This window comes from Corvus brachyrhynchos, unplaced genomic scaffold (genome assembly GCF_000691975.1).
Source record: "Corvus brachyrhynchos isolate BGI_N302 unplaced genomic scaffold, ASM69197v1 scaffold249, whole genome shotgun sequence".
Lineage (NCBI taxonomy): Eukaryota > Metazoa > Chordata > Aves > Passeriformes > Corvidae > Corvus > Corvus brachyrhynchos.
In genome coordinates this window covers 153,513-178,409 of record NW_008240226.1, presented here as the reverse complement: position 1 = coordinate 178,409, position 24,897 = coordinate 153,513, and the positions used below count along the sequence as shown (strand labels likewise).

General features: G+C 38.0%; 1 protein-coding gene across 3 annotated transcripts in view; it reads right to left on the bottom strand.

The window, feature by feature from the left end:
* Nucleotides 1–1,010: 1,010 nt before the first annotated feature.
* The window catches only part of GLRB (glycine receptor beta), a 49,788-nt gene continuing 25,901 nt past the window's right edge, over nt 1,011–24,897 (bottom strand). The window contains exons 6-9 of one of the 3 annotated variants that reach the window (XM_008641913.2): nt 23,401–23,541; nt 19,980–20,132; nt 15,571–15,863; nt 5,314–5,989 (exon numbers count right to left, since the gene is read on the bottom strand). In XM_008641913.2, coding sequence (XP_008640135.1) covers nt 5,693–5,989; nt 15,571–15,863; nt 19,980–20,132; nt 23,401–23,541 — 884 coding nt within the window. In that variant the 3' untranslated portion in view covers nt 5,314–5,692. Of the gene's footprint in view, nt 5,990–12,915; nt 13,052–15,570; nt 15,864–19,979; nt 20,133–23,400; nt 23,542–24,897 lie in introns of those variants that run through there. The other 2 variants (XM_017745133.1, XM_017745132.1) reach the window with 2 other exon arrangements.

Sequence of the window (24,897 nt, the reverse complement as noted above, 5' to 3'; positions counted from 1 at the left end):
ACCACATTTTCCCGCAATAAGATGAAAGGCCATTAATATTCTTGTACTAAAAGACGTGTGCTTAACGTACCTGCTGCCTTTGTGTGACAGCTAATGGTGCCAGGCAGCTTTAGATTTATCTCAATACTCAAAAGATGAGTTGACTAACAAACTTAAAGGCCCTTCAAATACCTCCCCTGCTAGGAGGGAGTCAGTGGATGCTGTTCTCCAGAACCTGACAGGCACTGACATGTTGAAAAACCCCATGGCGAAAAGCAATCAGTGTCCCTCAAAATTAGGGATGACCTCTATGGACAACCTGGAAGCCAAAAAGACTTTTACAGTCTCATTCTTGTTAGTCTCACCAGTTTCTTTAGTCTCATTATTCATTCAAAAGATTGTGATCTAATATCCACTCCTAGAGGTAGGGACTTTAAACAAAAGGGCTCATAAGAAGGATAATCTTATGACCTAGACTCAGGAGGAAACCTCGTTCATGCTCAGGTGGGCGAATCCAACTCATTCATTTACATGTGCATTGGTCCAGGAAAAAAGCAAACTGGCACTTTTTTGTCACTGCCACTGAATTCTCTTGTCAGTGCACAAAATTAAATATGTCAGAAATCCCGTAGGTGATCAAAAGCTGTGGAGAGAATGTTTTACAGTGCCATCTTTCACATCAGCCGTAGGAAGGATCGCTCCGTGCTGGCACACCGTGCGTCACCCAGCATACACCTACAGTTCACAGGCACGGGCTGCTGAACACCCACACGAGCTAACTTTAAACCAACCGCTCGAGCACAGCAGCCAAGGCAGCACAAAGCTTTATGGGGCTGAACTCCAAGCATATTTTTTCTTGCCCTAGCCAGCAGGTAGGCTTCCCAGCCACAGCTCACCATCACCATGGTGATGTTTCCAGCCCTCCCCAAAACAGCCAGTTTAAGGTTAATTTGGATAAGCCTGCACTAGCTGCAGACATTTCAGTGACTGCAGCATAGACATACCGTAGCAATGAAGGGCTTTCAGAAGCATTTCAAAATAGCCAGGTAATCTTTATTTTAAATGTCTGCTGACACCATTCCCACTGATGGAAGAAGGATAGGTGCAGGGGGAGTACAGGGGTGGGCAACTTTCTTGAGTAAGGCAAAATGCAAGGGAGTGCTGCAAGCAGCCCAGATTGCTTGTGACTGATTTGATACAGTGGCATAGACAAAACCACTATGATGAGGAATTTATGTCCTCAAATTTTTCTTTACATTCCACTGTTTACTTAGGTGTAGAGCTTCATGTGAAAAGAATTAATTTCCTTATCTTTTGGGAACCACAGATGAGCTTAATTTTCCTGTTTTTTTTTAAATTTCCTTATAGTAATATAAAAAGAAGGTAACTCATTTATATACAAAGCAAATTTCTAGACAAAAATTAAATTGTTGACACAAACAAAATTATTATTCAATTGATCTGTATCTGAATTTCTTTCCACATTACCTTCTCTAATCCCGGAATTAGTACACGAAAGCATCAAGTAAGAATGTCCTCTCATTTCCTTATCTGCTACACACCCCATTTGTACTCATTGCAGCACTACGATATCTCAATAGCCTGAAAAATCACTTGACACTGCATATATTTAGGCTGCAAATAAATAATTCAATGCTACCTATTCTATAAATAGCCCCATTGCAATCCCCCAGTAACCATAAGGATAAGCTGCTTTAATTGAAGCAGAGACCATGGTCTATATTATAACTGTATTACAACATCTCTTAAGAGATTCCCTTAACAGCTATAACAGACTGCTTAAGTAAGGTACTGTCTCTCTTCAGGGTAAAATATTTTTAAATAAAGATTACTTGCAAGTGCATTTCCTTTAAAAGATTATACAGACAGATCAATCACTGTGGTCATGCCCATTGACACTAGCCCAGAAGGAAGTGTTGCTGCTTTCTCTTTAATGGCAAATAGGGCACTAAAGACATCTTCCTTTACCCTGTTAACAAGTCCAAATTAATCTGAAGACTTTGAAGAATGAAAGCTGCTTGGCAGTGTTTCCATGTGGTCAATCTTCTGTACAGTGCACTTACAAAAATAAACTCCTTTCCTCAAAAGACCAACTGCTCACTTACACCATCTCAGCTAGAATTAAGTGAAGAAAAGAGGAGATGCCATTACACGCTGAAGAGCTGCTCCTAAAACTGGGTGTCAAACATGAGCTGTGTACTACAAGGAATTAATGCATAGCAGCTGATACACTTTTCAAATTACATCCTTACTTATTGCCTACCTTAAATTTGTAGATGCAGTTGAGAAATGAATTAACGAATCTCCATGGAAATTCCTGATGCAATGTTTGAATGTGTTCTAAAATCCTGAAAAATGTCAAAAGATATCTAAAGGGTGATGATACTATAAAAGAACATAATTAATACTAATTAGTATTTGAATACTACACCTCAATGCTTAAGAACCAAGAAAATACCAAGGTTTACCTTAAGGGTAGAACAAAAATTTGTAACTCTCCTTACCAGTTAAGCAGAACTTGAAGTAAATGTCAGCTGAAACACAGATGGGCTCTCCCTCAAAAACAGATTTTGCTGTCATGTGGCTTGTTCAGACATCATGACTAGTTAATTGGGTTACTAAGCTGCACTTCACGAACCTCACCTTTGCTACTACTTGAATGTCTTCATTTTTATACTTTCAAATTGTAACTGCAGGGAAAATTTCTATAGCTGTACATTGATTTTGTGCCCATTTATTTTTAATTTAATAATATTTTTTTCTTTCACATTATCACGATCAATTAGGATCCTATATTTCGTATACAGTTTTTATATTTGCACCTTATTCTGGAAATCAGTCATTAGGCTGAATTTTACAACTAGAGGGTGCTGGTGGACCATAACGTGAGATGGTATGCAAAACTCTTGATGACCTTTAGTGGAAAGAAGAAAAATAAAATAAATCAATTATTACTGCTCAGCAGGACAAGCGAATGTATTCCAAGATAATACAAATACTGCAATATTATCTAGTGTAAGTAAAAAGAAAATTAATACTTTATAGCTGATACTGGGTTCATTTTAAATTTACTTTCAAATTTGCTGTTAAACTTCGCTTCTGGCCTTAGTTTTTGTGCTGTAATGAACAAAAAAACCCTTTATCTGAACAATATACATTCCTTTTGCTTCCCTTTGTGTGAGTTGGAAAGCAATTACAGTGTATTATTGATTAAGTGTTTTATGATAAAACACAAAAGCCGTCAAGTAAGCAGGAAAGCAAGAAGGAACAAAGATTAATTTAACAATAAAATCTATAATTGAGATTTTACAGATAGAATGTGGACACTAATTACAGATAAATCATTTAATAAGAGTTCTAACAAGAAAATTATCTTCCAAAATTCATATATTTTCCAACACAAGGTAATTATTTTTTTGCCTTCCAGTACTGTAAGAAAAAATACAAGTATGAGAATAAATAATGTCTATAAATATACCATTCTGTATGTATAAAAGTTCCCCCTCCCTTTCTTCCTCTCTTTCACTTATCCTTATTGCTTATTAAGAGTCTCTGACAATTCTGCAATTACCTCCAACTAACAGAAATATTCAAACTTTGAACTAGACCTTAAAGATACCATTTCCCTCAGCCCCCGCTGAACACAGCTCAATAACATCTGGGATTTGCCTTCAATTTCTTTGGATCAGAAAGAAATCCAAAGGACAAACTGTGGCCACCTGGTAGCGTGGCTGCCTGAAACCTCCATGAGACAGTGGCCAGGAAGCTGGTGGAGTGCATGTGACCATACTGTGAAGAGCAGATCTCTTCAACCCAAACACAAGTTGTTGCAGCCAGCCTGTTGATCACAAAGTGGCAGTGGTTTGAAAAAGCCCTGGGCATGCAGCTCCACCAGATGTGCAGTGAAGCCAGCATGGCATGCCATTCCTCTTCTTACATTCCCACTTTTGACCTTTTGGTTGTGCAGGATTGCTGTATGTGGACAACATTCTCATTGTGGGCAACTCCCAAGTGATCCAACAGTCCACCTGTGGCCTGCATTAGCTCAGCACATCCTGGACATGCCAGAAATGTAGCACAACAAGTGGGATTGTTTGTTTCCACACTATGGAAGGTTTCATGTATTTAAACCAGTCTCTTCCTAGCCTGTGAGGGGCCAATAGTCCAGATTTCTTTTTATGAATCGCAAAGTTAGTGAGAACTGCCTTATTTTCATATTGTAATTAGCTGTGGTGCCCCAGCTTTACAAGCAGAGATGTATTTCTGTATGGCATGCTCTCACGAGCGGAGGCCAAGTCCCCGTTCTCTCTCACATGCCTACCTACATGCAGCTTTCTTTTGGCTGCATTTCTTCTCATGACTTGCCCTTATGAAGGGATGAACCCTGGCATCCACAGGAGACCACAGCTCCCGCACTATGCACACCAAGGAGCTCATGTTTAGGTAGTCTCCATGCCATAGGGTTTTCTCTGGAAAATGGAAAGCAGTCTCCTATCAGAACTGTTTCATGCACAGGACCTTATTCTCCAAAATGTAGAAGCCAAATCAATGAGCTGCTGGCAGCCATTAATTAACACATAGGCACACTGGGGCTCATGACAGTCTCAGCCCCTTAGACCTTTGGACATGTTTTCACTCCTACTGGTGGCTACGTGCTAGCTAGAACACAAACAGAAAAGGTGTAATTTTAGTGGGGAAAATGGGATTTCGTCTTGAAAACTGGTTTGTTTAAAATTAAAGATTTCAAGGGGATACACAAAACAAACCAAATAATAAGTGTCCAATGCAACAACAAAAAAATCGTGACTTACATACTGCAGGCTTGCCAGCTGCTACAGAAGCTGAGCCAGAGGACAAAGTAATGTAAAAATGTATAACAAACCTGATACTGAGCTGCATCTTGTGATGCCTCTCCAAAACTCCTGATACCTTTAGTCTAGAAAGTGGCCCGTTTGTTTTTTATGTACTGTATCTAGTTTGTGCCTAAGGAAACAGCAGTTAAAATTTGGCCCAATGTTTTATTGCCAGCATATTCTAAAATACTTAAGTGTGCCTGCTTCATGGACACAATTGTTGAGGATTTTTTCCTAAATGAGCTGATTTTACAAATTTAGTACTTCTCTGATCTTTATTTTTCCACATAGACAAGATCTGCTTATTTGATGCTGCCTCCACTTACAAAGTCTAAGTAATAATAATTACACCTTAGCTTTTTCTTCAACAGTGCCAGCTGAAATTATATAAGAATGAGATGTTTGGTGGGTGTTTCTTTTTCCTCTGGAAGTCAGCAGAAAAGCTGTTAAATACTACATATACTAGAATACTGATTTTAATAATACTCAACGTGCACATCCATTTCATTGTCAGAAACACTTGAAATTTCTGTATGTTACTAATATCTGAAGAGCGTTAATCAGCTTTATAATGTAGTAGGCATTGTCCTTCATATATATTCCTAAAGCAGGATGTATGCTGTACATTTATATACACAGTTGGTCAGAGCACAGACATTGCAGTGTCATGCTTTCATTCAAATTTCAGATGCCATATGTTCAGTACAATCGCACGGCATCAAGATGCAACATATTGCTTTGCAAATGCAAATAATTTCACACAGTGGCCTTCATGACTGGGAAGGGATAATGAAATGGGCTATATTTTACACATATGAAAAAAATAAATAAAAGATTTATCATAAATATATGGACCAGTATATGACGTTGAAGAACAAGAAGCAAAAAGGAAACAGTGCTCTTGCATAAAGATCAATTCTCTTTGCTGCTGATGGAATGACAGGCTTGGGAGGAGGAGGCTTCTTGTTGTTCTTGGCTTGAGATTTCCCGAGCCCATTGTTGACTTCAATGGGCTTCCCATAACAGTCATAATTTGATAATTCAAAATCCCTTGGCAAGCTTCCAACAATGCTGAAATCATTGGATCTCAGATCAGATTTCGAAGTGCAAACTTTTTTGCATCTGGTCTCACCAACCTATGAAATAAAGAGTGAGGGGAATCATGATCTACTCGCCACAACTCATTAGCAAACTTCATGCATCTGCTAAAGAACACTAAACAAACATATAGGAAATTACTTGTTGATAGGGATACATTACATCAGACTAATTTGTGGAATGGTTATGTTATAAAGTACTTAAGGATGATCAGTCAATCATATAAACTAATCCAAACATTCATAATTGTGTAATTTTTCATGCACAAGGTGCCTCATGCTCTGCAATCTGCTATAGTTAGACTCCTTCATTTTAAGATGATAGAAGGGGAGAGAACATTTTCATGGGGAGTATTTTTGGATATTTGTTCTGTGCTGATGAACCTGCAGGCTTGATACTATTCAATACTTGCATTTTTCTGAGCTCTGAAAGCCATAGTCAGAATTAACCCTAAAATTCAATGTTTGATGCAATTAATTTTAGTTTGTTCTGGTTCTAAAGAGTTGCCAGGGCAGTATCCTATCCCTCACCCTAGGGCGACCACCTTGCATGGTGAGAAGCACTTTCTTTGTACCTGCGGAGCTTGGTGCCTCTCTAAAGACAAGTAACACAGATGTAACTTTGATTGAGGCTTTTACTCCCATTATTGGCAAAGTTGATTCTTGTGCAAGGTGGAAGAGAAGCATGGCACTACTCCTTCTGCAAACAGTGGATACACCTTCCCAAATTTGCCAGAGTTATATTTCTCATGAAAGCAGTAAATTTTGAAAACGATGCACTAAAACAGAGGTGCAGGTTTGTCCTGGCTCCAGGACAGGGCTAATTTTTGCAGTAGCCAGGAGGGAGCATGGCCAGGGCACAGAGGTTATTCTATACCACCTCATGTCACTGGCAGGGCTGGAGAAAGGGATTCTCTTCTGGGGTGAGGGGGTTCCTTCTGGTCAAACAAACGTGGTGGAGGGAGCCATCCAGTATTGTCTATTGTCAGGGAATTTTTCTGTGTGAATAATTTATTTTATTATACCTTTTTTATTAATATTATTGCTGTCAACTGCTCATTTTCTTATCTCATTGCTGTTTTCAGTAAATTTTTCTTATCTCAAACCATGGTCTTTACCTTTTATGCCTCCCCTTGGAGTGAGGAGACAGAACAGCACCTGGTTTTAGTGGGAGTACTACACTGGAGAATACCATTCCTAAGCCACCACAAAATCAAGATTCCAGGGTATAAAAAAGAAAAATAGGATAGGTGTTCCCTGACAGTAGGACAAAAACTACACAAACAAATTTCTTGCAACTGTCTTCCAGTCCTCAAAGACCTGACAGCCTAACAGTGCTCATTACTGGAGTAGCAGGGGCAAACTGTCTAGCAAGGCAGTGACTAAGACACAGATAAACATGATTATGTGACCCTAGGTGACAGGATGCTGTTATTCACTGATCTGAGACATTCCTTCCAATCAGATCAGACCCAATGACATAGGTAATAAAGATATAAAGCAGACCCTTGTGCAATGAAAAGTGAACTTGCAGGACAGGGGTGTATGTTAACTGAAGAGTCACAGGAATATTACATTTTTTTCTATGTTTAAAGCTAGTAAGATTTAGTAAAGGAAGAAATAGAATCATGTATGAAATTATAAGCCTCTTTTTGGATTTTCCAAATGCCTCATACTACCAGCAATACATTGTAAAACTCAGTGACACTAACTGGAGCCTAAGTTCTCTCATTCACAGCACAGAATATTCCTGTTCCAACTGCAGTATCTAGAGTGTTCCCCTAAAGGCTGTTACAAGTCGGTTCTCATTCCCATTCAGGACTGGGAGTGGATTCTACGTCACCTCTGCCTTGTAAGCAGAGAACTGTTCACAGCATGTTCACGCAGAGCTCTGCTTAGTTCAGTGTCAGCTGGAGTACTGATTTATCAGGATGACACAATTTTCCTTGTATGAGCAACCTGGCCCAAATTTTTCTTTAATAAGTATATGTTACTTTTGAAAACAATTTCATCCATTTCCTTGCCTTTACAAATCTGACATTCTTCTATTTACTATAGTCAGCTGCTGCCTAAACATACTTTTAAATTTCTTCTCATACATCTCTTCAGCTCTCAAATGTTTTTGTTGTTTTAACCTAAATTCACTTCAGTTGCCCTACAGCTTTCCTAAACTATTTGAGATAATACAAAGTATATATAATATATATATAATTATCTGCTTTTTATTAATTTGTCTTGGTTTGTGCTACGACCCTAACAATAATCCTAACCATGCCTCTGCTCCTCCTCATTTTCCACATTTACTGCACAAAAAACTTACCAAAGGCTACAGGAACCTTTTTTGTAAAAAAAGATATTGCAAGACTTGATTTTAGAGTACTACACTGAAGATGTGTAAACAAAAGTAAAATGTTGTTAAATGTTATATCCTTTTAACTTCATCCTGGCACAAAAAATATTTTATATCATTCATCTTATCCTGCTCCAGCATCATGACTTGTGGGCCAGACTCAACCCACAGCATGCTTCCACCAGATTTATGGCTTTTCCCCAGCAGGGGATGGGGAGCAGCTGTTTGGGAAGGGAAGGCTTCTGGGATAATGTAGGGCCACCCCACACTCCCGAGGGAGCTGGGCAGCCACTCCTTGTCCCTCTGGCATGGAGGTGGGAGGGGCCAAGGAGAGCACAGTAAGGTGACAGCTCTTGGGGCTTGGCCCAAAGCACAGACCTAGTTCCCTGTTTCTTCCAGGACTGGACCATTTTGTCTAGGTTTGGTAGGATGGAAAGAACACCTGTCTTTTCATGAACAGCTCAGAAGTACCTAAGAATGTCTCCTAGAATCCAGAAGGCCCCTTGTGATGATCCTTTCTCACCTTTTACAAAATTCAGACTGACTGGTGCTCGCTGCCAAGCTCAGCACCTGCTGCTGCTCCAGAGCTGCAGCACGTGTGCCTCTGCAGAAAGCCTTTGGTTACAGAATTAGGGAAGTAATGTGAGAAGAAAATGGGGAATGAGATGAAAGAATAAGTGCTGCCTGTGCAGGCAGACTGGCAGGGAGGAGCAACTCACTCCCCATCTCTGCCACTGCTGCTTCTGGTGCTCCTCCTCTCTTTCCACGTTTACTGCCCAAACTAGTTACACTAGATTTTCCTTTAAAAACATCCAGGATGGAGAATTTTTTCCATGACCTTGTTCCCCACAAACATATGTACCTTATTTCAAACCTGAATTTATTCGGCTTCAATATTCAGACACGAGTCACGACTATAGTTAGTCTGATTAACTGCTGATACTTAGAGATGGTAACAAATCTAACCTTGATTTTGCATAATTCAGATGATGTAACCAGGCTGACATATGAAGCCAAGAAAAATGTTCTTAAGAGTTTCTTACCTTTGCATCATTACTTCTGTCAACCTAACTGATAATACTTAAAAAAGTTATATTCAGTTTGATTAAATCAATAAACTCACAGCTCAACTTTAATTTCACTGACCCATTCATTAGATAACATGGGACTGAATTATGAGCAAAATTAAAGATAATTAATACTTACAAACAATAACTATTAGTCAGCACCCTGTAAGCTGTGCAGTATTCTCCACTGATTGATGTCAGGCTCATAATTATTCCTGTTACACCACTTAGCTTTTAAAAGTACTGGCACAAAGTTAGCTTCTTGCTGTATTTTGGAACCCTCCCAGATGTAAAGGATTTATTAAAAAATCAACATTAATGTTCCGCAGCACTCAGAGACCAGCTCTGTAAAAAATTCTAGATGCAACTTAAGCTGAAATCTTGATTGTAAAATGTCTACCTTTAATAGTTACTGTTTAACATTCTCATTAGCTATTGTGAATGAGAGCTATTTCATCCTCAGATTTAATATATCTGGCTTTTCCCCAAACACAGAGCAGAATATTTGTTCAACACTTTTCCTGTTTCAGCTAATTCTTGATACTTACAGCACCTCTGCCTAATATAGTACCATTACTCTTCTTACAAGGTTTTCTATTCTTGCTGTATAGGCAAAGTAACTTCCTATTGCCCTCAGTTATGCTAAGCATCTATCTCCTTACTTACACCTATTATCTACAATTATTTTCTTGATTTCAGCTTATATTAATTGCTATCACCTCCCATTTGCCAGTGAGAAGAAAAGAGAAATGCTTGAAGCTCAGATAGTTTTAAATATTTGGGAAGTTTGTTTTCAATTGTTCTGTTTGTTAGGTTTTGGGGTTTTTCTTAAATTAGAATAGCTTTACTTCTGGTCTGTAACTATTTCAACATTATTAGCTCACCAGCACCATTCATAATTTTTGTTTAAATTCTTCTATCCAGATTAGACAGTTCTCAAATTTATGAAATCTGACCTTTCACAACACCAAAAATATCAGGACTTGACTCAATTTGTTTTGTGCAAATAGAATAAAGATCCTTGTCAATTGACTGTTCATCCTGTGATCAAGTCCTCTTTATCCATCAGGACAAAGTGCAGTATAAAAGTCATCATATTTGAGAGCAGAAATGTATTGTCCATAACCTCTAGCAGGGCTTCAAATGTGCTATAGCACTGGCAGCCTCTCAAACTCTGCACGTGTCCCTCAGGCTGAAGAGCTTCTCCACTGTAATGCTGCGCTCCCTGCCCTACACAGCACATCCTCCTTGCCACAAAACCATCTCTGCTGCTGTGCACCCAACCTCCTTTTGGCATGCAGATCTGTCACTAATGCTGCCAGTTCTATAAGGGGCTTCCATACAAGACAAAGGAGGAGTTTTCTAACAAGCTGTTATTAATCTCTCTTGCACTTGTTCTGTGCTCTTCTCTTGCTCTTGCCGTGATAGATGTAGATCATCAATAAAGTAATGTTTTTTAGCATTAGTCTGTACTCAGACTGAGTATATTTTCCGGTGCAGCTCAGGAGGAATATGCTACCACACTCCAAATATTCCTTGTAAAGTACAGGACAAAAAATATTAATACATAAAATATCACAATATCATGGCACAGCTGAGGTTGGCAGGGACCTCTGGAGATCATCTAGTCCAACCCCCTGCTCAAAGCAGACTGCTTGGGGCCTTTTTACAGTCATGTTTTGAATTATCTCCAAGGATGAATACAGGAGTCACTGGAGCAGAAAGTACCTACTCTGTACCTGAAATGCTGTCAGGAACTATTAAAATAGGCTGCAGCCTGTGGTTTTGTGTGTAAGGTAAAATGTCAGCTGGGTTTTTGATGGTTCTGCAATAAAAATTTTAGTCTGGAGTTCCACTTGAGGGGAAAAAACCTGGGAAGACCAGGTTACAACAGGTCACCACCAGTGGTCAAGTATATTATAACTCAGTAGAGGTGAACATAACTCATCTCAGATTTCAGAGCCTAGATGTGGCTCTGACAAGATAAAGCAAGCAACAGCACCACTTCTTTTTAAAAATAACTGGCATTAGAGCTATTACCACCACTTGCATAGTGCTATTCATCATCTGCCAGAACCATTCTTTTAGCAAATGTTCTCTCCAGTCATTAGCACATTATCTGTGGGGGACAGCTTCTATTAATGGGCTTGATGAAAATGTGACTTTTCAAGTGAAGGGGTGTTGTTATAGTTAACAGTGCAATCTCTCACTGTAATCACGTCAGCAATGAAAGCAAAAAAAAATGATTCATCTTCAAAACATTTCCCTTTTTGCTTGTTTTTCTCACTGTATGGTGTTTCATTGCTAGGAAACACATGCAAACTCCTACTGAGGATTCCCAATAAAAAACCAGTGCAAGCAGTTATCACCAGGTTGCATAATTTTCTCCTCTGCTTAGAACAGCATCTACTTGCAGCCGCTATGAGCTAAGGGAGCCAAGCTGTATTTTCTCATGGCTTTTTGCCTGTAAGTGCATAGCCACTGCTTCTCCTAGAAAAACACATCAGAAGTACTTATTTTCTCTTTTCTTCCCCACAGATTCAGGGTGATCTTGACAGACAGACCACTTGACTTTAATCAGACAGTCGTATTGATAAACCTCTGGGTTTAAAATGGCACTGACATTTCAAGGGTTTTTGTTGGAGGGAGCATGACTCATAAAGCTTGGACTTGAGGGGTTGGCATATGCCAGCAACATGCAGCTTTTACAGCAGCCAGTTCCCAGGATCTGGTGAAGTAGCTACACATGCATGGAAGTCTTTCTCCATCTTTGGGTGATTGGCAAACTGTGAGCACTCTTTTCACCCTGCCATCTTCACTGTCACTGTTGGTGACTATCGGTCGTGATTACTGACTATTGACACAGTGACAAAAGCGCTTTCTGCTGAAAACTTTCAGCAGACCCTTGCAGATTCTGTTACAGGGGAACTCTTCTCCTAGCCTGCAATTACAAATTACATTAAACTTCTAATGTTTAGGATACACTGAAAAGCTTATCCTTTTACTCCATAAAAATGGAACAATAGCTGCTTGTATTTTTAGGAATTATCATGTGGTTTTGTTACAGTTGTTTTTTATTTAAATCAAATACGCCAGGTCTCCAAACCAGATGCCATTTTAACTTTCACAAATGGAGCAAGCACATGACAACAAGTTGTTCCACAAAGACTGGAACCAGGGATGCTTGATTGCCCCACTTGCTTCCCTCTGATCCTCCCCACAGCAAGGACCTTCTCAACCCAGCAGCTCTCTTGTACCTTCCACGCAGGCCCTTTGCCCAAATCTCCTGCAGAAACATCATTGCTGCAACACTGCAAAAGCAGCAAGTGCACAGCTTGCTGTTCAGGGAATGCAAACTGCCATGGCATCAGGATCCAGGGCATTTTGAAGTGAAATAAAGTAACTTCTCTTTTTAAATTTGATTACCCTTTAATAACTTACAGATATATATCAGCACCATTCAGTTAATATTTCATAATATTTAATAGCTTAATTTAAACAGGAGAAACACTTACAAATGGAATTATTCATGCTCTCTGTTTTTCCCCACTTGGAGTTAACTGCTTCCATGTCTTTTCTGTTGGCTTTACCTTCAAGTCTCATCTGGTCTATCCACTGTTTCAAGCCTAGCTATGCTGACATTTCCAGCTACACCCTCAGTCACTTTTGCCTGAGTATCACCTCCTAGTGGAAAAAGAACATCCATGAACATTTCTACAGGACATATACTTATATCAGGGGTGCAGTTATAAGTTGTCCTTTTCTCCTAAAGTTATACACTGGGTCACCTAAGTCTTTCCAGACATTTAGCAAAGTATTTGCTCTTGCCTCCCACACAATCCTACATGACCCTGATGAGAAACAGCTCCTGAAGTTCTGGGACAGCACTCTGGCCTCCTTTTGTTTTGTATTCTTTATGCTTTTCAACATACAGGTTTTTTTCCATTACCTGCTTCGTTAATGTTTCTCTCCCTTGCATATTTTCCGTATGACAAATGCATTCTCTACTTGATCATAACTAGGTCTGTATGGGAGCAATCCAAATTTTGTGGGGCAAGCCTAGTTTTGGATTAGGAGTCAGAGCTACCAAAAGATTTACACCTGTTCTGATTTAGGACTTTAGTACAGGCTTTTCCAGGGCTGAGAACTTTCAAAGTACTCCTACGCGGTAGCGGGTTCAGAGAGGGAGTTTGCAGCTAGGCAGATTTATAGCTTTCAAATATATAAAATCTAGCACCACTGTCCTACCACATCCTGATGTCAGATGATTCATTGGTCTGGGAGCTTTTTCTATCTCAGCCTGGTCATCTTCCCAGAAATTACCAGGATACCTTTCCTCTGGTAGGTTGTGTTTCAAAGCAGGTGGATTAATTCAAGCTGGATCCTTACCCATGAGCCACTCAGACACATGAATAGCTTTTACAGCAATGAATACCTATTTCCACTGTGTCTTGGTAAATAATGGGTTTTTTTGATCTCTGTATAAAGATCATGAGAAGCTACTGGAATGTTAAAGGTCTCTCATAACAAACTGAGAAGACCCTGAAAAGTGCAGGTCAAACATGAGAAGCTGAGGCTGACATTTCAAGATTGTGGAGGGGAGATGCTACAAGAGGAAGGCAGACTGAATTCTGAATTCTAAAAACCGTCAGCCTACTGCTAGACATCATTCATGGGGAACGTTCCTGAACTTCTGTGGATAATGGTTCCTCTTCTTCTAAGTCATAAAACACACTGAACACCAGTGCCTTCTTGAAAAAAAATTAAAATATGAAAGCACAACATAGGTAGTAATAGATAATTTTGTCTTCCACATGGATATGACAATGGCATGTACCTGAGAGGGTGTGTATACCAAGGAGAATCAGTAATTCAGCAATTGGTTTTGTTCACACTACTTTTTTTTGCTAAACTTGTCATTGATCAAGCTGAACACTTAACACTTTTTAAGTACTGGAAATAGGAAAAATATATTTGATGCTGATCTGCTGGATTTTTGCAACTATTCTGTCAGAAGAAACAGCTGAATTTGGGACCTGCAGATTGCTGAACACAAAATTATCACATTCAATTCAGGGACAGCAGAGCCATTTTCTTCTACTCAGTCCTCATGTTGCCTAGGCTTGGGGAATTACTCATGACACAAGTCAAAGAAATCATGGGGTTACTCTAAGCTGAGAGTAGCTGCCTACCAAAACATTTCCCAAAGATTCTTCTACCAGATGAAACTTATGGTAGTTAAGTGCACTGTTCTGCAACGCCTGCAGCTCTTCTGGGCTGGGGGCAATCAGTTATGGCGTAAACCCAACTTGATACTACGACAGGGTTTCTGCCACTCTGGCATAAACTACTCCTTCCCTAAACAAACACTGAAGTCACAGTGTACCAATATTACCACTTGGATCTGGCCTAATAGCTTTATTTTATACAACAGAATTGCTAAGTCATTGAAAAGGACAAGCCAAATTCATATTAGACACGTAGAAAAAAGTATTTTCTTCTGCAGAATAAATGTCAAATATCACTTAGGACTGAAGGCATGGGATATCTGGTAACTCTTGGAGCACAAACAGGGGCTTCTAAAATGTCAGGAATTCAGTAACATGATGGAAAACTTAGCCCTGAGTGAAGATGTACATGTCATCTTTATCCATAAAATGAAATCTGACTGATTTACACATAAACTCTATCTAGCAACACAATAAATGCAGGAACTGTTTGACACAAACAGACCTGTCTTTTGTTTACAAATGCCAAGACTTCTGGATTCCTGGCTTCATCAGCATGCAATTCAGTGCAGCTGTGGCCATCCCGAGGGAGCAACGAGCTGGGTGTTATTTGAGTATGTTCTCAGCAAATACTGTCTGAGAGTTCTGTCCTCTGAATAATTACAGTTTGACAGCTGCTATTTATTATGAGAAAAATAGCAACTGTAAAGCTGCTTGCTACTTTATTTACCTGAAGCTAAGCAGCAGCCATGGTGCTACAATATTAAAAGACAAATTTTTCACTTAGAACTTCTGACCCCAAATCACTAAGGACCAATTGTTCAGATTGCTAGCCATTAGTTACCAGCATGTTTCTCATGTCTTGGCCACTTCCAAGATTAAGCACTATTCAAAAATATTAGAAACAGTATATTCCTGGAACTGGGTTAATAGACAATAATGCTGATTTTGCATAAAAAGCTTTGCAGCTCCTACCTGTAAAGTGCTGATGTGAACAGGAGTCCCTGTGCCATTCACAGTGTTCTTCTTGGCAGCATTTCCTCCCTTCCCTTCTGCTTGCTCTGCCTTGGCAATCTTTGCTTTTTCAGCTTCGATTCTCTTTGGATTGTTTAGCATTACCTGAACCACAGCATACTCCACCAGAGATGCAAACCCAAAGAGAAGGCAAACAATCAGCCACACGTCTAAGGCCTTCACGTAAGACACTTTGGGAAGTTCAGCGGCAAGAGTGGTACATTCAGATGCCAAGCTGAGCACTGAGAAAATACCTAAAAAAAGAGAAAACAATATATTGAATAAGAAAACTTCCCTTTAATGGCCTTGGCTGTGCTCTCCTCTGAAACAGACAATAGTGAATGATGTTTTGTAACAGTGAATGGGACTTCACGATGTGGTCGGTGCAGCAGATGTACAAAGTGCACATGCCTTCAGCTAATGAACAAGTTAAACACTTAGGTAGGATAGTGCAGTTAATGATGAATTATTAATAATGCAGGACCTTCATTTTATAAACAGAGAAACAAATAAATGAGGCTAAACTGGTTGTTATGGTTTCCCTGTCCCATCACACATCACACAGTTGGGAAATGGGCTTTCCAAAGACTTATCTTACAATGTGCATCTAATTCTGGGAAGGTAGAAGAGAAATATGTGATACTTAAACCTAAAAACTCCAAGTCCTTTAAATTAGACTGGCATTGTCTAATTTATATACATATATATATATATATATCACAGAAATCTAAACTGTGCTATAGCAGGAACAATTCTCTGAATGACCTGTTCACAAGTGTGATATTCAGACCTCAGGTGAAAGAGAAGTTTTTGCTGAAGGGCAAAGTTGCACAAGCAAATCAAAAAGCCTGTGCTCCTGATTCATCGAGAAGATGAAACCGTGGAGGTGACTGAGGGTCTAAATCATTCCCCATTTGAGTTTCGAGGATCTAGAGGAAGCTTTCTAGATAAAGAGCATTTGACAAAGCCCTTATGATGAAAAAAGCCCATGTGTGCAAAGGCTCTGTTGAAAGGTCACACTCATCATGGATTTCACCAAGCATTTCCCCTAATAAGGCTTCCAAATGTCACCATCAACACAGGATTTCTATCACAAGAGACAAAATACAAGCTTGACCCCAAAGAAAGATTTCTAACAGGCTCCTGTGAAAATAGTAGCATGAACAGCTACATTTGGAAAAAGCTAACTTTAGAAATAGCTGTCATGTGGGGAAAACTTAGTTCGATCTCCAAGTTCAGAATGTCCCATTTTGGTTTTGTGAATGCTAATGATAAAAATCTTTATTTATGAGTGGGCAGCTAAATGAAATAGAATTGATGTCTATAGAAAATGTTGGCCAAAAGGAGATATTTAGTTAGTCTCAACTATGTTTCTTATATTGCATGAAAAATTTTGTTATTCATAGAGAGATGATTTCCTTCAGATCCATTTTAAATAACTCGGGATGTGAAAATGTAAATTAAAATGAAACTATCTGTATTGGCCTATGAAAATACTCATTTCTACTTGATCACGAACAACACATTCTTTAGCTACTGCTCCTATTTGAATTTTGATAAGATTGATATGACACTTTATTTGGCATTAATCTCTAATGGACAATTTACTACCTCCTAAAACACTAAAGTGTAAAGAAATGTTTACAGTCATGCAATCTTAAACCACAAAATTTTATGATGTTTGACTTAGAAATGTGTAGTATCAATGTATCACTGCAAAGCTGGTTTGTTTTTTTTTTTGTCCATAGGGATAAAAAAGAACAACCAGATGTGTTATCTCAGAACAGAATGATATAGCAAATACTGAACAAAGTCCTCAGTGTACGCTCTGGCTTATTTTCCATCTACTGTAACTGAAGCATTTAAGTACAAATGTTCCCATAAAGATAGAAAGTGAGCATAGAATACTTCTCTTTAAAAAAAAATTATTTTCACTTACCAGCACCTGCAGACTGGGGATGAACACTAATTATGGATCACAAGGAACTGCATTAACAAGTACAAAAAAGGCTATACTGCCTCATTTGCCTGTGCCCAGCATGCTGTTCATTCTCTAACAGTGTACTGTACCAAGTACTATGCATGCCTATGCTTGACTTCTGAAGGGCAGCCTCTCTCCTTCTCCTGAATAACCAAACCAGCTAATGACATGGACCAGCTCAACATCTTGGATATAGTATTTTTGTTCCTACTGACTTTAAAAGTGTTTAATATTTTAATACGTGATAATTAATATCATACCTGGTGCCAAAAACATTTGTACACCCCCTTTTTAGACCTTAAAGTATTATACCTTACAATCTTGGATTGAATTCTACAGAAATAACTTATAAATTCTAGCTGAAAAGATTTTTGTGGAGTTTTCATTAACATGTTCAGTAGAGCAATTGAGATCATGGTGACCAGCAGCTAATTTCCATTTTTCTGAATTCCTACAATGAAAGGTTCACTATAAGAGACTAAGAAATGTCTAGGTTTTCAGGTAACAATAAAGTGAGACAGAAGCACAGAAATATTCTATTCAGCAACCATTTGCTGCCTGATGAATATTGGCATGGCCTTGGAGACCCTAGTACCAGAATTGTAAGTCGCACTTTTAGCAGCAGCTGCACTAGGTGCCTACTTACCACAATCCAAAGCTTAAGGCTCAAATGTGAGTGAGGAGCATGAACAAATAAACTGAAAGATCTGAAGTAGCTTCTCATTTAGTAAGATCTGTAAGTAGCCACTGGTACACTTTCTTGGGGCTAGATATCATTTACTTGACACACAAATGTTAATCTTGTTGTATTTCAAGGTCAAGGATCTCAAGGATGTCGCTAGAAGAGTTAGTTCGTTGCTCTCCCAAAACTGGAGAAACACAAATCTTACCCCAGTGACAGTGTTAATGACTGTCACACTAAACACTGACTCAGCTAAGGGATGGTCAGATTTAGAGGTTTTTTGCTTTTCTGGCAATTAAGGAAAAGTCACATAGCCAGGTCAATGGCTAGTATCTTTGAAAATGCATTATTTCAGAAATGCTAATACATAATAGAAGCCAATAAACACAATGAACGAAAAAAATAAACAACAAATAAGCATGCATATTTAGTTACAAAGACAATGTTACTTAAATCTAAGACACTTATAAATCTAATATATCATTAATAAGCCCATCTGGTTCACTATTTGAAGCATGGGATTATAAATTTGGCAGTACAGCTTGATTTCAATTCTAGTTTTCCAGTTCCTCTTTCATTCTTTTTAATTTAATGCCTGTTATATTTTCCCCACCCTTTTTGTCTTCAAATGTTCTCTTAATGATTTGCATTATGTAATGCAACCTTGCAACTTTTCAAGGTGAAAGATTATATTTGTTACTTGCCATGAAACTAATAAAGCTTGAGACTCCTTCCCAAGTAACTACTTTTAAAGATCAAAAGAAAAAAAAAAAGAAAAAAAGTCTGCACAGGAGTCATATCCTGTGGAGATGTGGAGTTCCAGTGTGGGTAAGAGATTTTTGAGGAAGGCAGGCAGCAGGAGGGATTCTGCAACTGCACCACTTGGGTATTGGAAACAGGTGCACTAAACCTCCTGGGACATGGCAAAGATTTGGAAAGTATGGGCTTGGAGAGGAGGGAGTGCTAGGGAAAATGGGAGCCTTGGGAGGCCAGAACATGGGAAATGGAATCCAAATAGGAGAAGTGTCAGGATGGAAGAGCCTGTCTCTGCATGTCACTGAGCTCTTGGGGTCAGCAGGTTTGGCCACACCAGAGCTGTAGTGCTGTGTACAACCCAAGTAGTCAGGACAGTATTGTTTCTACTAACCCTGTGTCCTGCTATTTCATTGAAATGATGCTATTTCATAATAAATGAAGGGCCTGCCTACTATGTTGTGCTGAGCAACATCACTGCATGAGCTTGAAGCACTCTCATGAACTGAGTCTCTAATGAAATAAAGCCAGTCAGGTAACAGGAATGCTCTTTTCCAAACATCATTGTTTCTATTAATCTTCAGAAAGACTGCTCCAATAGGTACCTATTATCATCCTGCTTTCTTACTGATTATTCAAATGTTGAAATTCCTGTAAACTGCATATTGCCACAGTGTTTGCAGCATCACCTGTGCATAGATGGATCAGATTTGTCCAGGTTGAGAAGAGCAGAGACAGTGTGTTTGTCACACAAATGCTGGAACTACTATGAAGTGAAGTCTTAATGCCAAGGTGGAGTTTACAGGACTAGGAATGAGCAGATTTCAGTGAAAATGATGAGCAGACAATGGAAGTGGAGCTGCTTTCAGGGTCCAGTGTCATTTAGCCAAAGCAACTGAGAATGGCTCAATGGTGTTACAGTGGATTGTGACAGTACGTGAAAACGCAGGTTACCCAGTGGGACTCTTGCAGCACTTGCATCAGGATTGATCCAAAATGACAGCCAGGACAGAACAACAATTAGCAGTGTAGGAGCATAAACACCCATCATGTAAAATCCAACTTGTCTTCTTAAAGTGAAGATCACTTCTACACAAGTGTAATAACCTTTAAAGAAATAAATGCATTAATGTTTAATGTGCTTTGCAGGTGAACCTCTGATCCACATCTTCCAGGTCTTTTTCTGTTTAAGAACAAGTGTTCAATGCTTTGATTTTCTTTATAAAGGTAAAGAATTTAATCTGAAAAAAAAAATTCAAAATACAGATCTACTTAAGCACCAAATGTGGTCAGGCTGCGGTACTCTGTGCTGTGTAAGGAACCCTTCATCTTTTCAAAACACACCAGTAGTAGGAGGCTGAAGTGACTCCCAGCTTGATGCTGGCTTCAAGATGCAGTCCAGATAAAACCAATGGGGTCTAGCAGTCCTACTTGCTTAAGTTCATCTGAAAATCCTACTTAGCATTAATTTGTGCAAAAGATGAAGTAAGAAATACTAGTCTAGAAAGTTTAGAATGGAAAGATGTGATCTGAATGTGACTCTAAGCAGAGATTTCCCCAGTACTGAAAGCTGGTACAGGTGACTTCTAAAATTGGTACAGACATTTCAAAGAAACTGTGAATTTTGCAAACAAGGAATAAAGTATCAAATCTTTTAAAATTAAGATCTAAAGCATACAAACTTTCAGAAGATGTTTAAGATGAATTCAACAAAGAACAAAGTTGAAGTTACTACATTTTTTGCTGGAGGTAACAAATGTATCAAGAAGTCTGACATCCAGAAAATAATTTCTGTCCATATTTTCACTCAATTAGTAAAACTGGAATTTTTATGGTAATAGTAACACAACAGTGTTGTAAAAAACTTGAAAACTTCACAAACTATTCTATCACAAGGAAAAGGCATTCCGACGTTATATTACAACAACTTCAAAATTCAAATCGGACTATTTATCAAACCAGTTGGTGCAAAACTGATTTAGAAGATAGAATGTGTCCAAAAGTTCTCTATTTATCTTCCATATTGTATTAGTTAAGTGCTGTACAATGATAAGTTATCGTAAAAGTGCTGTTTGGGCATACAAACACCAAAACAACAAAACAATAAAACATTAAACATAAACATCCTCGTGTAGAAGACATTCTACTGTGTTTTATAGTTCATTCTATCATCTTCAGTGACCTGTTGGCTGAAATATTTTCCCTCTTAATGAATGGATTCCAGATACTTTTAGGTTTTATTTTCAAATGAGAGATGACCTTCAAAATCATTATTTGTTTGTGTTATGTAGGAAATGCATTCTGCATGCCTTCATTTGAATAATATTTCATAAGAGCATAGTATCTATTGCCCTCACCATTCAGCTTGAAAGGACCTATTTGATCTGTCATAAAACTGATGAACAATAGGAAATTTGCAAATATAAATATTCAACGTCTTGCCACAAAAGCAGCCCAGATTTGCTGACCCTCTTTCACCTGAGGTAGGTATGATAAAACATCAGTTGGCAAAATAGGCAGTAAAGATTAAGTTTTTTTTGCAATTTTCAAGGAACTCCTACAAAAGTTGTAATTTTGAAAATCTGCCCCTTGATGCAAAACTTCTCTTGATTATCTGACAAAATCCTTAGCTGAATTAATTTTAGCTCTGTGTGTGAAATCTGCTTTTAAAAAAACACCTTCAGCATAAGAATTTTCAAGTTAATTAAAAAAACGGAGTATTGAAAACAGCCTTTAAACATACTTCAGAGTACTGAAATATTCCACTCACATTACTGAAACATTAATTCTGGGTTTGATTATGAGAACGAACAGATGTTCTTGGCAGAAAGGATTTGCATTAAAAGAATTGTGAAAACTTTAAAAAATCGTTCTCTCATGTTCTTTGTTTAATGTTTAAAGCACACACACAGAATGTGAACATTTTACTGAGCATTTTGCACAGTGTCATTTGTGGTCACAAGTTGCTGAAACTTGAGAGAACACTGATTTTCTTTGTGCATCATTCTTAAATATTTTTTTTAAGGTTCCAAAAAATATCTCAAATATCTAAAGTTTTTTTGACATTTAATTTCAGATTTAGGGCACACCTCAAAATTATCACGAATAGAACATAAAGTTTACAATTTTCCCATTTGTATGAATTTCATTTGGGAAAATGCAGGATCCATTCCTTTAGTTTTTCACTACTTTATAGACTATTTTTTTTTCAGTAAATTCATTGTTTCATTAAGAACAAAGTATTTTTCCCACTGCTAAGCAAGGTTTTACCATATCCTGAATGCAACCACTGGTAGCTGATGGATATGCTTTCAAAAAAGCAGAATTTACCTGAAGAGAGCTAGTTTCTTATTATTTACAAATTATAAATCACCTGAGAACCTGAATTATGTACTTAGGCTAAGAACTCACTCATTATGCAGTTAAAAAACAAAGCCCACTTTTACTTTCACCACCTTTTCAAGTTAAAAATTTAACTCTGAGATCTGTTAAGGCTCCTTGAGATCTCTCCAGGCTTGGAATGTACCACAGGAGCAACTGCAAGTAACAGAGTCTCCACCTGAATAAGCAACATGAAACTTGCAGAGGGTCCTCAGAAGCTGCAGCACCACGGCCTTCCTAGTTGAGTTTTAATGGGAGATTTATTCCCGTGATGTAAAAGCACTGACTAAAATACAGCTGTTCTTGTAGAAAGTCTTGTGGTTGCCACAGCACGAGTAGTTTGGATATAAGCAGGAATCAATTCCATAGGCAGGAATCAATCATGGTAAAAAAGATAAATCATTAAAAGCCAGCGTACAGAAACCGTTGGAAAAAATTGTGCCCACATTAAAAAAATAATCATAGGAATAAATAAATACAGGGTTGAGGATCACAAGCAGCTTTCAAAAATGACAGAATTTCTGAAACACTTAGAGGAAGGAAGAACCTGCAGGGTGAAGCATTTGGAATTACAGTCTAATACTATCCACTTACGGAACAAAAGCCTAAACAGAAAATCAAAATTTACCCATTTTGCTGCAACTGGCATGATTCGGCATGAACATTATTTCAGAAAAGTTAGATATTTATAAGCATAAACAAGTATCAGGACCATAGAAATAAAATGGTAATAGTAAGATCACGAGATGTATAAGCAAAACCAAGACAAATATTTAATCCCTTCTTCAATTTGGTTATTTCTGTATTTGAATTAGTTTGTAACGATCACATATTAAACTTACCATTATATGAACTACTCATTAGATTAGTTAAAAGTAATCTGTTTTATCCCATGAAATATAAGACATGGACTGGAATATTAACCATTAACTATAAACAGTAACCGAAGGAAGTTTAGAGTTTTTTAACCAAGGAAATAAATTATATTACCTACCTGTGCCTTTGTAATACTTGGTACAGTTACCATATTCAATATCCTCCTTTTTAATATCAAACTGAGGCAGAGCAATTTTCTCTAGCTGTACAGGATCTCCAGACTGCCAGATAAACCGTAAGTCATCAGTTGTGTAACCAACTACAAGAACAAAATAATTGTTTAAAGAACCACCTCAATCACAGTAAACTCTGCAAGAAAACCTAGTATATATGTATTATATATCTTCCATTCTTTTTCATCTCCTCTTCAAATAAATAAATACAAAAATTAAATAATCCACAGCTGCATTTTTATGTAGGCCTAAGTTAGGACTTAGTGGCTGAAACACTACATTATCAGCAATACTAGGATGACTAAGAGGTATTTCTTACAGCGTGTATTTTTCAAACAAAGAAAGCAAAACTGTATTTTCCACAGCTTTCAAGCCTCCATATTCATTCATACTCCAGCAAAATATGAAAAAGCTGAATTTTAATAGCACTTATGAGTCCAAGTAACTTCAAGAGAATTTAGCAACTCAATTACTGTGATGAATCTTGGTGTTAATGTAAGACAACTGCTCTGCTTATTTGTTCAGTCTAAAAGCCCTGATTCATGAAAGCATTGCCATTCAGGAAATACCTGACCAGGAATTAGAGCAGATGTGCAGTCTGACAGAAATCAGCTCAGTGCCTTCGTGACCTCCTGAGTACAGACAGATCTCAGAAACCCCCTGAGTGCCCAAATAATAATATATATACCACCACCAAGTGAGAGGCAGTGCAAGTTAGACTCACAATATTCAAGAATAAAGCAATAATGAATGAATATGCATAATCAGAATCATGATTTTACATGACATTTTCTTGCTACCTTCTGTTCATTAAAGATTGACTTAATTCAAACAGAGATAATGTGTGTTAGATGGGAACAGAGATGAGGAAACATAAAAAAGATGGAGTTGGAATGCATTGTTTTGCAGTTCAAAGCCTGGGAAAAATGTTTAAAAAGCCATTCTTTTTCTGAAGGCATTATTCTTTTTAATTTTTGAAAAACAGCTGTGATTAAGAAAGTGAAGCTGTTCATAAGTGATGTCTCTATGATTCACAACAATTTAATAAAAATCACAATGTTTCAAAGCTCCATAATATAATATACTATTAAAAAAAGTTGTTCTGCTGTTTCATTCATAAAATCGTTTTCACCCTGTTCCAACACACAGCAGATCACAAAACTGCCAAGATCCTTTATGATAACAATAACTGGAGAGTGAAATTTCTGTCTGTAGAGAATAAGTACAACTGGGGATCATAACTGTGGATATAAGAACATCTTGGTAACAACTGGTGGCCTTTTTTGATTTTAAAGTCTAGCAAGTAAAAACAAAATATTGATTTGAAAATAACCTAAGGAGAATAAAACTGCCAATTTCTAACAGGGAAAGAACTGGGAGGACAGATAGGAAGCCATGGGTACCTGTCTTACTTTTGATAACTGAACTAGAAGGTAGAAGAA